The following is a 19,957-nucleotide window of genomic DNA, read 5'->3' as shown; positions in this document are numbered from 1 at the left end:
AAGCTATATTACGGCAAAGTTTCATCAAAATCCGTTCAATAGTTTTTGCGTGAGAGTCGCAAACATCCATATATACGCACTCACAAATTTTCGCGTTTATAATATAAAGAAGGATTTATTATATTTATATTCTAAACTTCTATGTGTATGTATGTTTATCCATATCACGGGAAAATTCTTAAAATCAATTGTTACCCGTATCGAATATATAATTAATAGTGAACAAGAATAGGATGCCTTTATCACTCCTCATCAATCCCAGAATGTTATAATAGACAATTAGGTAAAACGCTGTACACCACCAACGAGAGTAGGGAATCTCGAAATAAAAGCCTATAAACAGAATAGTACGTATACTTCATAGCAGGATAAACGTTTCTTTATGAAAAGGTGTTATTTCATAAGAGGTATATTTAGCACATTGTCTGGCTGTGGTAAGTAGTCGCCGTAAAGTAAGAAAATTATCGTCGGCACCCACTTGAACATTGATCAATCAGTAAAGATAAATATATAAGAGATTTTTTTATTCACAAAATCTTGTCCACATGATTACATTTATTTATGCGCTCTTCTGAGCAAAGTGTCCTGTGCTATACAAAGGCCTTGAATATTGCACCAACCTTAAAAACCAGAAATTATATAATAGTTATAGTAATACCTATAAGTAAATATTTTTACATTGATGTATAGAGTAATATTCGTGAAAGAGTTAATTTTATTTCCTCGTTAGACGAAGATGGAAAAAGTAAATATTCAAGAAGACCCTTGTTTGCGAACGAGCAAACGCTAGGCAAAAGCAGCATAATTCGTCCCAGTCGCGTTGTATCTTTGGTGGCGGAATGCTTCTGTAGGAGCATCAGTGTTTGATCTTGAATGATTTCGATTTGTGAAGAGAAATTATCGGCTGAATCTGTACATAAAAAACAAAAAATATACTTAATAACTATTTAAATATGGATTATAGCTGAACCCGCAACTTCTTACCCGTGGTATGGTACGATCAGAAATATAAAAATAAACGGATTGATATAAAACAAAAAAGTTAAGTTTTTTTTTTAAGTGAAGCTTACCACAAAACACATTAGTGAAAAACAATTTAAGCTGCCCTAACTAAACCATTTCTAAGTTAACACGTAGAAATGGAAAGATACAGCCAAAAATTCTAACAATTGTATTGGGTTCTATTAGACAGAAAATTTCCCAATAATAGTTATTTTCATACACATGTATGACAGTACATCAGTTATAGATCAGAGATCAGTTATATTTTTATTAAAATTATATATATATATATATATATATATATATATATGTTATTATTTTTATATATTTTCTGTAAGCATATACACGTTAAGGAATATTGCTTGAACACGTTTATTACATATTAATTATAATTAGTAAATAATACGAGTAGGTAATATATTATTTAAGAATATTTACCTGTTCGGAATAACAAAGCTGATTTCAAACAGTCGTACTCCGTTTTGTCTAATTTACAGTGAGATATTCTTTCCAAGAGAAACATTAGTTTTGTGAGTTCTTGTTTAATATTGGGGCGATTAGAACTTGTTTGTGCCGATATTTGACCTATAAATCAAATAGAATAATGCATTTTTCGTATCATTAACTTCTCCAGCATCATTATATTCTTTTAGTGTTTTTATGTTACCTATTTTGGTACAATACGTCTACCTCTTTCACTAATCCCTGTTAGCACTATGCTAACAACCCTCACATATTTTATAGTATTAAAATTTCAAGAAATGAGTTTTTATTCTTTTAAACTTTCACGACTTAAGAAATCATCATAAGATTTAGCGTAAGTGTATACATAATTATGTACATAGTATAAGAATGTTGAATAACTTATGTAGACTTCGTCGGAAATAAAAATTAAAATACGTATAAAAATTAAATGCTTAGTATGCTGTAATGGTCAATGTACTGATACCTAAAAAATGTTTAAGATTTCACTTAATAATGGATTTTACCTTCTTCAAAGGAGAAAGAGTATTGAGATGCAGTTAGTAAAAAAAGTTCTCTCCAGTTGCAATGTAGTAAATTTGCTTGTTCTATGCTTTTTAATTGAATGAAAGATGTGACACTATGCAGCCATTTTATCGATGTTACTAAGAGTTTTGCGACTGGATCGTAAATTTCTTCACCAGGTATGTTCCATGTATCGCGAATAGGTTTTGTTTGTTTTCCAACATGTAATTCATCTAGGCTCCTCTTTGTACTCTCAGCTAAACGAACTATTTTTTGTGGCTCTAATGTTAAGTTATCTTTGTCATTTGCTTCGCAATCCAGTGTCTGCACATATATTTCCGAACCTTTGGTTACGACGTGTACTGGTGGCTCAAAATTGCCTGTCAAATGTAATAATTTTCTTCTGAAATCTGAAAATATTATTCCATAAAAATATCTAATGTCAAAATAGAATAGCTACGTAAAAATTTGCAATCCAGTTTGCGAGTTACATTATAGAGTTATCAGTTAACTCCATTATCTCTAATAATAATATATTTAATATAGCTTTGCAAGTAAGCATTGTATAATTATGAGTAGATAATAGTTTGTTCGATTAGTAAACATTCGCAGTGAAAATTCGCTATAGCTAGCTTTTCGTTAACGTCATCACATAAATAAAAACCAAAACTGTATTCAACGATCCGGCCCAAACTGTATACCACATAAAAGAAAGCATGATATGAGTTCAAAGTTTTGAAAAACTGATGAGTGATGCGTCGTCACTATAGTACATAGTACTAGACTAACTACATAATGGGTTGCACATATTGCAACTCGTCAATGAAAAATTAAATGTAGACAGTAAATTCAAGTATTAATACAATATCTTCAGTATTAAATAGCTTATTTGTAACAGGTTCAAGGAAAGTTCTAAAAGAAAGCGCATCATTTTATTGTTAAAGAAAGTAACAATAAAAAGAGCTCAAGAATGACTTATACCTATACACTGTTACTACTTCACAAACGAATTGTAATTAGTTATAATATATACAATATACAAAAGTTTTCCGGTTAAAATTAGATAATATTTTAATTTTTTGAGAGCATTCAGAAATTTTTCCATTGACTGTGTTGATTGGTACCTTGTCTGCCAGAATCCTCTGTTGATCCATCCATCTTGAATGCCTCCTCAGAACTAGAGACTTCATCTTCTTTCATTCTTTCAACTTCCTTTGAGACAGGCTTCTGACTATGGAGCGATGAATGGAATTTTGGTGACTTTAGATTTCTGTCAACCGATTCTGAATAAAATTAACAATTGTTGTCATTGGTGTAGGTAATAATTAAATACCTAACTATCGAAGACTAACATTACAACGAAACTCATATTAATTATAGTTTATGTTCCCATTACAAAATCGATTTTAATTATTAAATGATAGGACACTTATGTATATATTATAAATATACAATATGGTAGATGCGAGATGATGATATGTAACGTTAGGAAGTCCAGAGTTATTTTCAATATGTTACATACGAAAATGCTTTGAATGAAATTACATAATTAGCCCACAGGCAACATTATTGTCAATGAGTAAAAGGAAAATAAAAGTAATAATTAAAGCAACTAATTGTCAAACTTACTCTCTCTAACATGTTCAACCGAGGTTGTGGAGTTATCTGTTGATATAACAGGAGGGTAAAACATATTGGTCGGAAAACATCCCGGGTGTGGTACGGGATAATGCAATGCAGTAGAAAATAGAGGAATTTTGAAAGGGTTGAGGGTAGTCAATGGGCCAACTTGAGGGCTAAGCAGTGGGTTGAGTTGTGTTATTTCCGCAGACTCGGGAAGTCTCGAGTTGGAAAAGTCTTGAAAGGAGGAACCGTCTAGAAACGAGTTGTGTACACTCGGCAGCGAGTCGGGTGTGTTTGTAAGACCATTGTATGTGTGCAGAGATGGGAAAGTAGAGAAGGTAAGAGGGGCGGCGGGTGGAAAGAAAGGTTGTTGACGTGTGAAATTGTAGCCTAATTTCTGCAGAGCCAGATGATGCTGTGCTGCGACGGCTGGTCGAGGTGCACGCTCATGCTGTACCGCTACAATCATAAATGTACATACACTTTATGTATTACAGTGCAGTAAATTAAATACAATTTATATCGCATTTATTTACTTATTGACAATAAACAAACTGCAATTCTCTAACATGGTAATTCAAATAATTTACTATTTAGAATTAATTCGAGTCTAAATTTTTGTATGACTACTTCTTTTTATATGCCTACATATTAGTTATCGAATCCCTGACCCAGATAATTATTTCAGATAAGTATTAAGTTAAAATATCATCCAATTAATAAAATAATTGAGAGATTAAAAGAAAATATCGATTAGAAAACTTTAATCCTCTATTATTTTCCATAAAGTAGGTACATCTATCTCAAGTATACAATGTAATTTTTTAGTAGCAAAGTTAAATATATTATATTTTCATACAAACAAGTCACAGAAAATATATTTCGGTAAATCCTCCGATTGGTCCACTTATGAGAATAAAGAAAAAAATATTTTCCTAGACCCACAACACAACAGTACCTAGTAGTTACCTCTGCTAGTTGATTAGAGTTACTTTCTTTACTACTATACATATATATCCTTAATAATATTACAAACGGGAAAATTATATTGTATGTAGGTATGGATGTTTGTGACAGTTTCACGTAAAAACTACGAAACGGATTTTCATAAAAGTCTACAGTAATATAGCTTAGCTTATACTCCAGACTAAAACATAGGCTATAATTTAAAAAGGTATTACGTAAATTTGGCTATAACGATAAATATTTTTTATTTACACAACTATTATTACAGGCCTAAGCCCAATAGAATAGTGTGTCTAATACTATATTATAATATTAAGTAAGTGCTAAAAAAATCTCCCATCAGCGAGTCATTTTGGCATATGCTGAAAATACCGTTAGAGTTAAATAAATATAATGTGAAAAATAACAAAGAAACTCCGAGACAGCATATATTTAATCTATGGAAAAATCTACGTAGTTATGCTGAACGAAAAATATCGTTTAACATAGTTTGTTGGAGTATTTTGCAATAGCTACTTATAACTTTTGCATTGCCGTTAATCATCAAACTTAAAGACTGTACAAGTAGAAACTTACGCAATAAAAATAAGCTAATTTTACCGAAATGCCGTCTACACAAAGTTAGTAATTCATTTTATGGTAATTGCGTAAGATTCTATAATAAACTGCCAGAGTCTACGCTAAATCTTACAGAGAGGCAATTCAAATCTTATATTAAACAAATGTTATGTAAAAAAGCCTATTATAAGATAGATGAATTTATAGATGATAGCAATATATAGCAAGAATAAGTTTATTTGCGGACAACGTTATAATTTTAATTTTCATACTGCTTTCTTGATATATGATAGCGTAGCGGCTTTTGTATTGATTGCCGCATGCATCCTTATGTAAAGTGCGAATACTGTAACTACCATATAGTAATTTTTGTAGCTGTGACGTGGTCGTGTGGAATGAGTAGTCATGTTCACTAAAATGTCCAGACATGTGGCGGCGTGGTGGGCCGGGTCAATGGGCTCCCTAAAATATGGTCGAGCGCAGTGATGGCTGGCTCATCCGTCATACTCGTGAACGAGTGCTGCTTGTAGGGACTGGTCTGCTCTTATCACTACGACTGATTTAATCTTATTGCATGATTATATTTGACCCAAAAAATTAGTGCTTGTTGGTAGTTTGTATTCACACGTTTCGACTTGTAAATGTAAACTTACAAGGATTATTTAAAAGAGCAACACACAAGTTTCTTGCTCGTTCTTCTTGTGATGAGACAGCTTTCCGAACGAGTGGTAGATAAAAAACAAATTGTTATGACTATTCAAAAGTGCTTAAATTAAGTTTATTTGAATAAATGATTTTCTATTCTATTCTATTCTATTCATCATATACCTACATCTATCCTCACAAACTATATTTTTAATACCTATTCATAATTAAAAATACTGATTTTCAATTTCCAGACGTTACACAATATAGAAAAAAGTCTCTCAAAGTACAGTTACTAGTTACAAGTTATAGTTATTTTTATATTCAAATATTTATATGAAACGAAAACAACACCTTATCACTCCCCTTCTATCAATACACGAACCGCATCATGTGATGAAATTGAAGCTGCATCTCTGGCTAAAATTACAAGCGGTGGGCAAACAAGACTATCACATTAGGAAATAAGTGTTATCTAAATAAATAGATGGTATGGCGGCCCTGTTACATTGCCAACGGGGTTGTCAAGTTGCGCGCGCAATCAATTTCATATTATCATGTAAATATAATATCGGTGTGAATGCCGGCTGCTGTTGACAGCTTCACGACTCGACTTGTGACATGTTTGTTGTACCACTATCACCCTCGCATAAAACAGCCGCCAGACAGCTAGAAAGGGTCAAGTCTCCTTGCTATGATGTCTTAAAAAGTTTTCTTTAAAATACTAGTTCTATCGTATAATATCTAATATTTATATTTCTGTTTTTATTTTGGTTATTAATTTGACTGAATATATTTACAGATTTCTCAATATCCATTTCAGGTCCTCAAAGTATTATTTAGGTATACTCATTTTCTCTTTTAAATAAATCGTCTAGTTAATTTGATAAAGATTTTAAAAATACAGTAATTGCAACGGATTGTCATAATGATACACAATATGCTCGTGTCCAGTAATTTCACTACTAATATAATATTCTATCGAACAAATAAAATTATAGCCTCTAAACAATACCTATGCTCAGCAATAGAAATACGCAAGAGAGTATCTGTTTATGCTAAAAAATTTGTAAAACCGAGCGGAGTTTTTATAAAATCTTTAGCATATAAGTATAGATGAGATACATGACCGACGTAATCTCTAGTGTGCGGTAGACAATATTTCTTATCGCAGTTATCAACTTATCATCAATGACCTAAACGTCATTGTCATCAAGTGTCACCTGTTTATAAATAATATGATTTGATAATGTCATAGTCATAATCATTATGTAACACTCTCTTATATGATATATGGTCTGGTCATATGTTTTGTATTAAATTGTATGCATTTCAACAGCATTATTTTCTTTTTAAATTAGAATCCGTTATGTTTTTCTATTACTTTACATTATATTTCAATATAAATAGGTACATGTTTGTTTCGTAAATACTATAGTCTTAAGGGTCTTTTCTACATTGTTCCTGATTTACCTATATAGACGTTGTTTAAAATGTTATAAAAATATACCTAAACAGTTGATGAATAACTGCACACATTAGCAAATTGATCTATATTTTTACAATAACAAACACTAAGAAGTGAGCTGTAAACTATTATATATACCTACATATTATGACCTATGTTGACAGTTCAATATATATGTAGTATGTCTAAAGATTGTTTAAATTCGAATTTTACATAGTGTGTTATAAGAATATTGGATAAAAAACTTTTAGTAATTCTAATAATTATGTCATATTATAATTTTGTCATAATGATTATTTATATTATATAGTACTACTACTACCTATTGAGTTGTGTCTAATAGAGTGCTAAATAGGGACAGAGATGAATCGCACATTCGCTACTATTTTGTGTGTATTTGGAGAGTGATTTGTCGGGACAAGCCGTGCCCTCACGATTTTTTCTCTCGCGCCACTTACTGACACTCTTGTACCGCAAATACTTGAAATGTCTCCTAATGGAAAAGACATGCTGCGAAGGAGGAAGCCTGAATAAATACTTTATTGAGACAAGCGCTCGGTTGTGTCGCTATTGATCGTCATACTGCATTATAGCGGTCAGACACCCGACTTTATTATTATTGTGATTTCAGGACCTCAAATAAAATATATAAACAATTTTGTTATAAAATAGGTATATTTGAAGTGTTTAAGATGTCGTTAGATCCGAAGAGTAGATAGAACAGAAGCTAAACCAGGGCCGTGAGTAAGTAAACTTAATCACTAGTCCAGCATGGTAATAGCTCAGATAAGGTAATATTGTAATAGTTAGTTTATTAATATCTCCATTTGTGGACTGCCATAATTATAATGGTTAATTTGTTTAAATATAAGTGCTACCTGACTTTCTTCAGGCAAAATAACAAGCCGACGGGAAAATGCGTCTCGTGCATTGCATAATTATGTAATACTAGTTGTGCCCACGGTTTCACCCGCGTGAATTTTATAGCATATATGTTATTCTGATGTATAAGCTATATTACTGTAAAGATTCATAAAAATCCGTTCAATAGTTTTTGCGTGAAAGAGTAACAAACATCCATCCATACTCACAAACTTTCGCGTTTATAATAATAATAAGATCTACACAAACGAAGCAGCCACCAACTGCAACAAAATAAAACAAATACAATTCTCTCACCGTCTTTCTTCATGTTCACGCGTAGACATTTGGAGAATCGGCAGGCTTGGCATTGGTTTCTTCTGGTAACGTCGACAACACAGCGACCATTTTCTTTACATACGTAATCTAAATTCCTAAACAAATAAAAAATATTATAATTCTACATATTATACAGTTGTAATTGAAGATAAAATGCATGCAAGAATATTTACTAAATATCTTACAAAATTCAGGGATTATAATTTTTACCTATATATATAATACACCATACGAGTCCCATTGCTTCATTACATATTTAGTTAATATTAATTGCATATTCTTTAGTTAACAATAACTATAATTATAAAAGTAGTTATAAATTATAAACTTCCACTAAATTTATTCTTATTTTAAACAGTCAGTTGTTTACAAACCTACGGATTTTATCGTTATTACTAATTATATCAACCCTTTACATGTTACGTGTATTGGTAGGATATTGTTACTGAATTAAAATTACTAATTTGGATTGAACTACATCAAAAAATATGTTAAATGGATTATGAAAATTGGAAAATTCTGTTGGCATTATTACAGTTAAAATCGAACTGTTATTTTCTTTTATGTCCAATAACATTTATAATTACATTACAAATTGTTCTCCTGATGGTAAAATTTCATTACAGTACAACAACATCAATTTCTGATTTTTATACCGTCTTATACTTCTTTTGAAGAAACCTCTACACCCATCACAGGATGGGACGCCATAGTGTTTTCCTGAAGCCTTATCTCCACATACGCGACATAGCGACTCTGGCTTGCAGATATTTGCATCCATAGCGGCCTGTTTGAAACCATAATAATACAATCAATAAAAGTGATCACAAGAGAAATGTGTTGTAAGCTCCACTTTTTTCCTCCACTAAAGAAGTAAGAAATTGCAAAGATGCTACTGGCCTGGCCGAGTTGCCCCCTGATAGTAAATGATAAGTAAGTAAATGTTACGAACATCACTACGAATTGCAAATCCTGTGATGCACGTGATAGGTACCGCTCATGCTTTGACATACCAATGGACTAAATTGCAATGAAATTCAGTATCCTGTAATTTCACAGCCTTTTTTCAACCAAAAGCACCACTTACAAAAACACAGCTTACAAACCTTGCTGCTTGGCGGCTGAAATAGGTGGGGTAGAGTACCCACGAAGACTCGTATTTATAAAGTGTACCTTGATAAACTATAAATTAACAATATAATTAATGCTAGGTGTCATAAATCCGTGTCCAATCTGTGTGATAAATCCTTTTATTCATATTTCGTTTATAAATCCATTCAATAATTATATTAATTAATAATGTATTAGCTACCCTCCCCGGCTTCGCACTGCTGTACATGTATCTATACATATAAATAAAATTGGAGTGTCTGTTTGTAATATTGAAATAACAATATTTTACTATATGAATGTAAATGTAATTCCTACACCAAAATAACATTTTTTACAATTTTTGTCTGTCTGTCTGTCGGTCTGATTGTTCCGGCTAATCTCTGAAATGGTTGTGCCGATTTTGACGGAATTTTTGTGGCAGGTGGCTTATGTAACAAGGAGTAACTTAGGCTACTTTTATTTTAGAAAATTTCTTTTATTTAAGAAAAAAAAATTCCACGCGGGCAAAGTCGCGGGAACAGCTAGTTATAAATATAAACCGCTAGATTTAGGACATCAATTTTATTGATATTACATTATAAAAGTTTAGGTCGCGATGTTAGTGACCAAATTTTCCCGCGGGCAATCTCAGGTTATATATGGAAATATTTTCAAGCAAGAAATTTTTAATGTCGTTGACTGTGTTATAAATCGCATCATCGTTATGTACACGTGCATATATGAGACATTAGCCAGTTGTGTTAAAAATATGCGCATATGAAATATTGTCCCTAACACAAAAGCTCAATTTATCTAAACTCGATGGCACCCTTGAAAGTAAAGTAACTTTGAAAAGATATTGCCACGTCACCGGCGATAGACATTAATAACCGATTGATTATTTAAATGAGAGAACCGCTACGATACCGTAATGCGTTGTAATATTGTAAAGTTAGCCGTGGGTTGGCTACATGTGCCCTAACAGATGAATGAGGATTTGATTAGAACCGTTGCATAATGCGGTAGGTGTCTGATAAACCTATGCAACTGATAATTTATTTATTTACAACGCAAAGAGAAATATGTCGTCAATTTTCTGGTATCGACGGTTTTGCTAGCAAAAATTTAGTTATTGCGAAAAAGAAATTACACGGCGCCGATGTATTTTTTAAAATGTAGCTGCATACTTCTTTAAGTCAGTAAATAAAGCGACACAGTAATTCAATAATTCGATTATTGAATTATAACGGAGACTAAAATGGAGTTCCAATTGCAAAACTAATAAAAAATAAAATAACACATTTTTGATTAAATATTTTTAAATTGAAAGTGTTAAAAGAAATGGAAAATTATAAATTTTATATTCTATTTAATTTGCGGTAATAGCGTTCGGTTATGTATCTGTAAGTAGATTTAACGAAGAAAAATGTTATATGAACTAATTGAGCATAATAAATTAATATAATAGAATTAGAATATAATAATCGAATGACCCCACACTAGGGTATGCCTGTATCGTAGAATTCAGAGCAAGTTTAACAGTGGTACGGCGATCAGATATGATAATAATTTAAGATGATAATGTCATATCCTTGTCACACAACCTTGGATTTAGATATACAACAAAATTATAAGTGTTCGTTTTCTATCATACATACGGAGCCAGATAAGGGCCTAAATTGGTCAAATATGGATAGATATATGTATATACTACTTACTACTGAATATGGATCAAACAAGGTCCTTTTCAAATTACAATAATAATAAGAATATTGTATACACTAAGCTCTTATCTTAAACAGAAATTTTTGCCCAGGCACCACTGCACATTATCGACACAATCGATTTAACACAATTTTTTGAAATTTATTACTATTAAATAGTCGACTTACACAACCTAGGATAGCTGTAGACCTACAAATAGATATATATATATATATACTTAGATAAGGATAACACTCCCCTTAACGCGAGCCTCGTGGGAACGGAGACATACGCAGCGTCAATTACTCAGAAACCACTATTCAGAAAATGACGACGATGCAAACGGGCGTAAAAATTACACCAATCTATCGCAACGTAATTATGTGTTATGTTACGATTTGAAATTATTGACCGGTTGGCGATTGATTCCAATGATAACACACTGGGTTGTGGTATATATAATACACAATTTATAGACAATGTCTTTCAAAAGCGATGGAATCGAAATAAAATTGAAATGATGACAAATGCTGGTGTTATATATGATCGATTCGAACTCAATTGTAATAGTAATATGAGGTATATTTAATAAATATATTAATAAAAATATATGTATCAGTAAAATACCTATATACTTATAATAGACAATCAATAGGCATGCTACTATCGTATGCAATCAAGCATTGGGTAGCAGCCTATCTTACATTCTGAAAAATGTACCAGTACCAGTAAAGAAAGTACATAGTATAAATTTTTGATATGTATGTAATGTATGAAATCCATATTAGTAATGGACTTCATACATTACCATAAAATATTGGTTCTGTATGTTTAAGAAATTGCTTATTTTGGAAAATCTGCATAATACAAAAATTTTGTTACCTAATATCCGTTAATACACACTAACATCTATTTTTTCCTGAATTAATGAGTGATACAAGAGAGTGTCTAAGTTGTCTAGTACCTACCCTGTATTTCATTCATAGTCATCATGAGTAGATATGTACGGTAGTTCTTTAATTCGCACGGATGTAATAAATTCCGAGCCAAATGGAATGTTTTATCAGACTAATGCGTAAATAATATAGGAGCTTCCAAGTCATTTACACTTAATTTATGTTATGCTGCAACCTGCTTTGTGAAATGTTCAACTCCAATATTTTCTGATCAAAAAGTAAAACATTACCAACAAAATTAACAATTTTAATATTTTTCTCGTCACCTATTAGACAATGGTTTTCGATGATACTATGAACGAACCAACCAACATACCAAACTTCGAGTGAAGGCCACCACCGGAGAATCAATCAGATATATAAAAATTGTGTGTTTATATATCTGATTGATTCTCCGGTGAAGGAAACCCCGATATCAACCATAGAAGTAATCCGAGAAACGCGATATATTCGCCACTAGCCACACTGTATTCAAATGTGAACGAACGAAATGTGTGCATAACAAGTGTTGCGTTCATCACAACATTGATAGCTGAAAATACCCCACCGGGGATAAAGGTCGTGACGGTATATTTATATTGTATTACAAGTGAGTATATTCAATTTGAGTGCTTTGTAACCCCTTATTCCTATCCAGCCTTAGTCATCAATTCTGAATGAATTCAACAACCATATACGAGACATCTATACATTATATCGTTAAGCCAAAGCCTTGTAATGAATCTGTTCGAACATGGTTTGAACAAAGGCTAAACACAGCACGGACACGCGTGTCAGGTTGCTATGTCGATGGTAGCTAATTGTCAGCAAAATACTGACATGTTTTTGTAATTGTGGCGTGACGTTAGGTCACAATTACACCGTATGTGCGGTGAAAATAACTGGGGTTCCAATCCACTAATTATGTATTAATGTTAAACGCTACTCGACTTATGGTATGGTTGGAATATAATTAAAGTACTAATGTGTAGCTGTTTTACCTTTTGGATTTACCTTTTTACCTTCTTATTATGTACCTCTTAGCTATTATATTTGTAATTTGCATGGAATAAATCGGATATTATATAATAAAAAAATATACTAATCTGTTAGAAATATCTGTACTGTACACCATGATTCAATATTCATTTGAGATTAGAAGAGTGAGGTTTTCCAGTTTAGTATCTAATGCATCCTCATCGTTGTTATCAATACACTCAGTTCCTATATCTACTTGAAATTCATGTTGTAAGAGCGTGATCAGAGAACCTATTAAATTTCTTATTTATTCGTCCATTAAAAATTAGTATAAAGATATCTAGTAACCGTATACAAGATATCTATATACTTTCTTATCTAGTTACGTCTTTGGGGAATACCTAATAGTCCTAATACCCTAATACCGTCTCAATACATTTAAATAATACTAGTAAAATGTTTTAAAATTACCCTTGTTTTCATTGGAATTTTTATAATATAATATAGAATTTTTTTTATAAATTAGTGTAGCCCATGTTACTGCTTTGCTATCTTCGAGTGAAATTCCTGTTAAAATATGTCCAGCCGTTTCAGTGATTAGTAAGAACAAATTATCAGAAATATAATTATTTTTTGATGTAGGTAAGTACCGTACTTACATACCTTCAGAAGCATTTAGTGAAAAGCTGTTAATTTCAAATTACAATAAAGACATTTCTATTTTGTTTATTTGTATAGATGTCTATTATCTAGACGCAAATTGCTTTCAAATAAATCTTTAGATACTCGTATATGTAGTAGCAAAAGAATAAAATAACATATATCTATATAGTATCATATGTCACAGGTAAAATTTAAACGAACAGTAGTCATGATTTTAAATATACATGTTTAGTGGGTATAAGATTATGAGCAAGCATTAAATAGTTAAATTTAGTTATTCGAAAGTAATAGTAAAGGGATATCGTAATGGTATCCCTATTCTTAATACTTATAGGTACATGAATTCGCCACAAAGTTAACTGAAGTTAGTTAATGCTCATTCCATTATTCTTTACTGATCCCTTGCCAGCAATACTGTTAGCGAGGGCGGGTATGCATTTCCGTGTTGGTTAAAAACCTGTAATTACTTTGCCATACAGATCTCACTCTTAAAAAACGCAGTACAACTTATAAGTTCCTTACATTAGATGTCTTCCATTGATAAATTTGAACATGATATCCCGTCATGTTCAAATTTATCAATGGAAGACATAGATACCTGGTGGACTGGTGACTTAAAAAAAATTACACATCTCCTTTACATATTTACATATAAGATACATTCATTCTCAAAACTCTTAACCATTTTCTCGTAATATGAATTTGAATGAACGAAATGATCATATATGGTGCATTTAAATTGTGACCACGAAATTCTTCGTAAATATCAATACAGTCTGTATTGCGATCCACATTAAATATACAAAACTATTAAAATGCTATTTTAACTTGTTTAAGATAATCTACAAACAGGTTTTGTTTTCCGTAGCTGATAATTGGCATGTGTTAAAAGATTGTGCAATACGTAGTGTCCATACAGAGTGTACCTATTTTCATAAATATTCAAATTTATTCTTAGGAAGTTACAAAAATAATTATAAAATAAAGTAGGTTTGTAATTTAAATTGAAAAGCATTATTGTCTTTGTTTTAGAGGAAGATATACTATATATAGTATAAAAAACCAACACTTCATATCTCTATATAGAGATAAGTATATTAATTCTTGTTTTTTTTAATATCTGACCAAAATCAGTCAGCACGTCAAGTTGGTCTATCATATTGTAGTATTGTGTCAATGTATTTTTATACCTACATGCATATAAATATAACTACATATATAGGTTCTTTTAGTTTTTTTAACTAGAAATACAATTCAGTGACACATCTGATTTTATGTGGCAAAACTCTGTACCTATATCTGAACAGTAGCACGGACATCAACTCCTGTGACGCCTTTGATAGGACCCATGAGTTGATATTTCGGTGGATTTAGATATCATACCTCAAAATCTCATAATTTTATTGTCTTATCCTAACCTGTTAACAGAACACTGCTTACAAATAATATTATTATGTATTACAAAGCAAGTAATTTGGCCACAATTGGTGACACTTTGCTTTTAAACTTTTTTACTGCCTCAGTGGTCTAGCGCCGGCATCTTACATCCGATGCTCGCGGATTAGACACGGCCCAAACATTTATTTAGTTAGTTTATATCGGTCGGTGTTTTTTTATATATATGTATATGTATTTACGTCGTTACAAAAAAAAATATTCTACCATTCATTCGGAATATCATCACCAGAAGAATAAGCAAGAAAGATGGCGCTGTTTAAATTGTTGAAAGATATAATTATTATTATTATACTTAACAAAACATGGGTGAAAAGAAATCGAACATCGACTTTAAAGTGCCGTGGCGCCCCTAATCACTATTCTACCGAATACAAGTAAACATATTGTCAAAATTGGTAAACGGTGTTATTACGAAATCACCCGTTGGGTCGCGTGACTACCAGTATGTAATAGGGCGGAGAGGTCCGCGTGACATTTGAACTGCGACCCCATCATTCACCCGAATACCTGTACGGTCAATTTTATCAATATCACAAAAATAGTACCTAAATGCATATTAATAAATTGAGTTTGTTTGTTATGCATCCATGACAAATTGCAGTAGATCGAAGATGTCGTGAACTAATCGGTATAGAAAATTTTGGATAAGCAGGTTACTAGGAGAAACTTTAACACTAACTGATTACTGACACTTTCTAAATTCGCTATATGTAAGGTAATAAAAATAATAGAAACTAAAAATATTTTTGGTCCAACAAAATTATCCTACTAATACCTATAACAAACGCAAAAGTTTTTAATATGGCTGGATAAATGTATATTTGTTACTCTTTCACGCATTCTTTATGGCATTATTCAAAATGTATAAAATAATAATCTTACTAATATCAAATATTATAAACGATGTATAGATGGATGGATGAATGGTTGCTACTCATTCCAGGAAGAACTACTGAGCTTATACATTAGAATAACAAATACGCCACAATTTAAAAAGGTATTATGGAAATCAGGCGATATATAACAAGTGTGAACAGAACATTCCAAATTGTAAATAGGTATATGGCTTTAGAAATAAAAATATATAAAGAGGTTTTACAACACAAATATTAAATAATTTGGGTAGCATCCTCCCAAATACCGAACGGTGAAGGATATATGCAACTTTTTCTTGTGGTCAATTACGGTCACCTGGATGACTCATGGGCAGAAGCATAACTAAATAAGTATAGTATTTATTAAAGATGCGAATCAGAGTTTGTATGTTAGTCTCTCACAAAGGTTTAAACCTTTGAATTGATTATGCTCAATTCCAGCAAGGAAATATATGATATGGTACTTTGGCGGCGATTATAGCCTACTTTTTCGAGGTATGGCAAGAGAAAATTTTTATAAATCACAGTGTTTCAAACACAAACTTTGTGAATTTATTGATTATTTTTGGGTACTAACGCGACTATATCTACTTTTTAAAAAATAAAACAAGTATATGTGAATCCTTCTGACATAAATGTATCTTCATGTCAAATTTATATTATATTATATTTATGCAGTTCAGATGTTAAGAGGTAGGGTAATAGACATTTTGTCGAATTAAAATATTAGTACGGATAGCAATAATTAGTAATATTGACAAATAAGCAGGATTGGTTGACAAAATTGACATTAACGAAAGCGTGTACAAGTTGGTTCGTACATATATTATTTCAATTTTCCTTCTTCACGGGGCAGGACTTCTTACATCGTTGTGTACTGTAATGATTAATAGATTTTAATTCGCCTTAGTAGTTAAGGTTGACGACGAATACGCTATTTTCCCGCTACTAAAGTTGATATTAGCAGATTTATAATATTAGTATGCATAATGTTAATGCATACTAATATTATAAATCGGAGATGTTTGCAGCCACGTAAATAGATGGTTTTCAAGCCATAATGTGAAAAACAATTGCATACTTGATGTTTAGAATTCGGGGAAGCGCAAACAGCCTCCTAACCACTAATGCAAATATGTCAGATTGTCCACTTCAGAGGCACTGGATATTATTGCACTGCTGCGGACCCAGCTGTCAGCTGGTAGATAAAGAAAACAAATAAATGCGATAGTGAATCTGTGTGTATATGTACTATCTTTTTACCATTCAACGAGAGATAGATGACGAGGACATAAGCTAGCTATTATCTAAAAAAACTAGACGTCGTTAATTTGATAATTGATATTCTTACTTGATAGTGGTTTTACAGTATTTTTTTATTTCTACTACCTCATAAATTACGTCACGAATACTTGTCCTTGTAGACTAGTCCAATATGACAAAATTTCAGTAAAATTCTAATGGTATTAGAAGTATTATGTTGTTCTTAAGTTTCAAACCAACATCTGTGTGTCTGTAGCAATCTGTCGTAGCCAAGTGCCCCCAAACAATTGATTTTGAAGGCGGTTTTAAGAAATGTAGTTTTTTTTAATTTTTTCCCATTGCTGTATTGCTACATACTTAACAAATGCTTTCTAGATACTTGCTACCAGAGTCTTATAAAGTTATAAATATTTAAGAAGTTACAATTTGGACTTAAGTACTATGGTTAAAATAATGGTATAACAACAAAAATACTGCCATAGAAAGAGGCTTTTTTACTTGGTTAATAGAAAATAAAGAAAATTTTCAAGAACAATAAATCTCTCTTACCATTAGTTAAATAAGCCTGAATGTAACTTAACTCTTGAATTCAGGCTTATTTAATTAGCACCATATATGAAGAAATTACTACTCAGTTCAACTATTTAGATTTTGTTCTTGTGTATACGTAATGTATAATGGCGAGTTGACAAGTCTCCTGATAAAAGGTGATACCAGCGCCCGTATGTGATATATATATATATATATATATATATATATGATGCCCTCATGCATTGCCATTCCTGAGTCCTCAGAATAGGATCTAATAGTAACTTCTTATTAGGTAGAAATAATATGTCAGTACAGGAGAGGATTTCTTTGGATGCTATCGTAATAAGAAAGCAATTATTAGTAACAATTCGAGTGCTTGCGGTCTAGAACTCAATTTGTGATATCAGTGTCGTTCCTAGTATTGCACAAAATAAAAATTGTTTTTGAACGTAGATATAATAAGTACTTGTACGTTGTTTTCCTTTTAGGGTTCAGCAGATGTTAAATAGATACAAACTCATTTAAATCCTAGAAGACTACTTAAAACTAGGTTCACTGTTAGTCAACATTTACTTTAATTTTCTTCATAGGTAATATATTATTGAAGACTACTACTACCAGTCTATTGGAGTATTAATTTTTAATTATTTAATCTAATAGAAGACCGTGGTAAACTTATTTTCGACAACGTGTCCTATGATAAGTACTCTAAGAGAAACGAAGTTAAAATATTTCTTACCAATGGCAAATATTCCACGTCGAACACAGCGACCACTTCCAACTAAAATGATTTAGTAACACACGCTAGTCTATCTGAAAAGGGCGGCTTCACTTAGGGTGGGTGGATGGTATTTCTGGGCGGAGCGTCACTTTTACCCCTAAAAGCGTTGCAATTCCATTGGTCGAAGAGTGGGCGTGTAATTCCTTACCGCATTTAACACTTCATTACTTATTCTTGAGAAGCACAGGTGCGTATTTAATTTTTAGATATCCCTTTGTTCCTGAAACCCAAATGACGGTTGATATCAAACGATAGCCGTCAATCTGATATCTATGTATTTACAATACTTAAGACTTTAGTCGTAGTGACAATGGTTTAATTTCCAAATTGACAACAAACTGACTAAGCAACTGTAACTGATATTGTAATTCGATATGTATACTATTTTTTAAATAAATACAGTATAATCATACAACATTGATAGAAAAATTCACGTAATAAGTAATCAAATACGGCGCTAGCGAATGAGTTTACATAGTACAGTACAGATGTGTTCTTAAAAATATTGGGTTATAAGTATATAAAATATAAATAATATTCCTTAACGGTTGTAATCCCATATAGGATACTCAAACGCAATTTAACTGTCATAACGGTGAACGCAACACTTGATTTGCTTCACATTTCACCAAGTAAGTTTCCTATACACATTTAATCCAATATGTCAAAGGGCAATGATCCATCGGCTTGGTTGCATAGATTGACTCTCTTCGAAATTTTAACAATTCTACTGATTTTTTAAATAGTATCATTAAATTACTGTAAAAGAATAAAACAGTATATGAGTTTGGAACTTATTTATTCACGAGTCCCATTTTGACAAAACAGAATGAAATTAATTTAAAATTAATATTACACAAATAGGCATTATATGCAATACGATGTTAACTGTCATATATCAATATTATTTAACAAATAATTATTTAGTTAGTAAATAAATACAAATTATGCTAGAAGCTTAAATTTAATCAAAATTATATTGTGCTTTGGAACAATTCTAAATATAAAATAAGATTAATGGAGATACATACAGTAAACGTGTCATTATTGTAACTAATAATATTACCTTAAATCAGCTTAATTCTTGTCACCAAAATTTTAGAATCATTTAATTGCATACGAATTACATTAAATGCTACGACGGATAAGTGCCTCTAATCACACAAATTTCCTTCAAAGGATATCTCCCCCACTTCTCGCTATTAGTAAGAATCAGGCATTACTAGAT

General features: G+C 31.6%; 1 protein-coding gene across 1 annotated transcript; it reads right to left on the bottom strand.

Annotated features, from left to right (window-relative positions):
• Positions 1–393: 393 nt before the first annotated feature.
• On the bottom strand, positions 394–9,239 carry LOC131849262 (nuclear receptor subfamily 2 group C member 1-B-like). Its single transcript, XM_059199295.1, has 7 exons — positions 9,106–9,239; positions 8,429–8,544; positions 3,619–4,071; positions 3,114–3,272; positions 1,992–2,399; positions 1,441–1,587; positions 394–910 (listed from the first exon to the last, which is right to left on the bottom strand). The coding sequence occupies exons 1-7, from the start codon at positions 9,228–9,230 to the stop codon at positions 675–677; spliced, it is 1,644 nt and encodes a 547-aa protein (XP_059055278.1). The 5' UTR covers positions 9,231–9,239; the 3' UTR covers positions 394–674.
• Positions 9,240–19,957: the final 10,718 nt, after the last annotated feature.

Source organism: Achroia grisella, unplaced genomic scaffold (assembly GCF_030625045.1).
Source record: "Achroia grisella isolate CSIRO2021 unplaced genomic scaffold, CSIRO_AGI_Agris_v1 utg640, whole genome shotgun sequence".
NCBI classification, from domain to species: domain Eukaryota; kingdom Metazoa; phylum Arthropoda; class Insecta; order Lepidoptera; family Pyralidae; genus Achroia; species Achroia grisella.
The sequence above is the reverse complement of the archived record's forward strand: the minus strand, read 5'-3'. Positions and strand labels throughout refer to the sequence as shown.

Excerpts from the sequence above, each read along its gene's own strand:
- LOC131849262 (XM_059199295.1), bottom strand. The coding sequence starts at position 9,230 with ATGGATGCAAATATCTGCAAGCCAGAGTCGCTATGTCGCGTATGTGGA. Across the intron at positions 4,072-8,428 it reads CGTGAACATGAAGAAAGACG|CGGTACAGCATGAGCGTGCA; the intron begins GTGAGAGAATTG and ends TTATGATTGTAG. Across the intron at positions 911-1,440 it reads AGCTTTGTTATTCCGAACAG|ATTCAGCCGATAATTTCTCT; the intron begins GTAAATATTCTT and ends TTTTATGTACAG.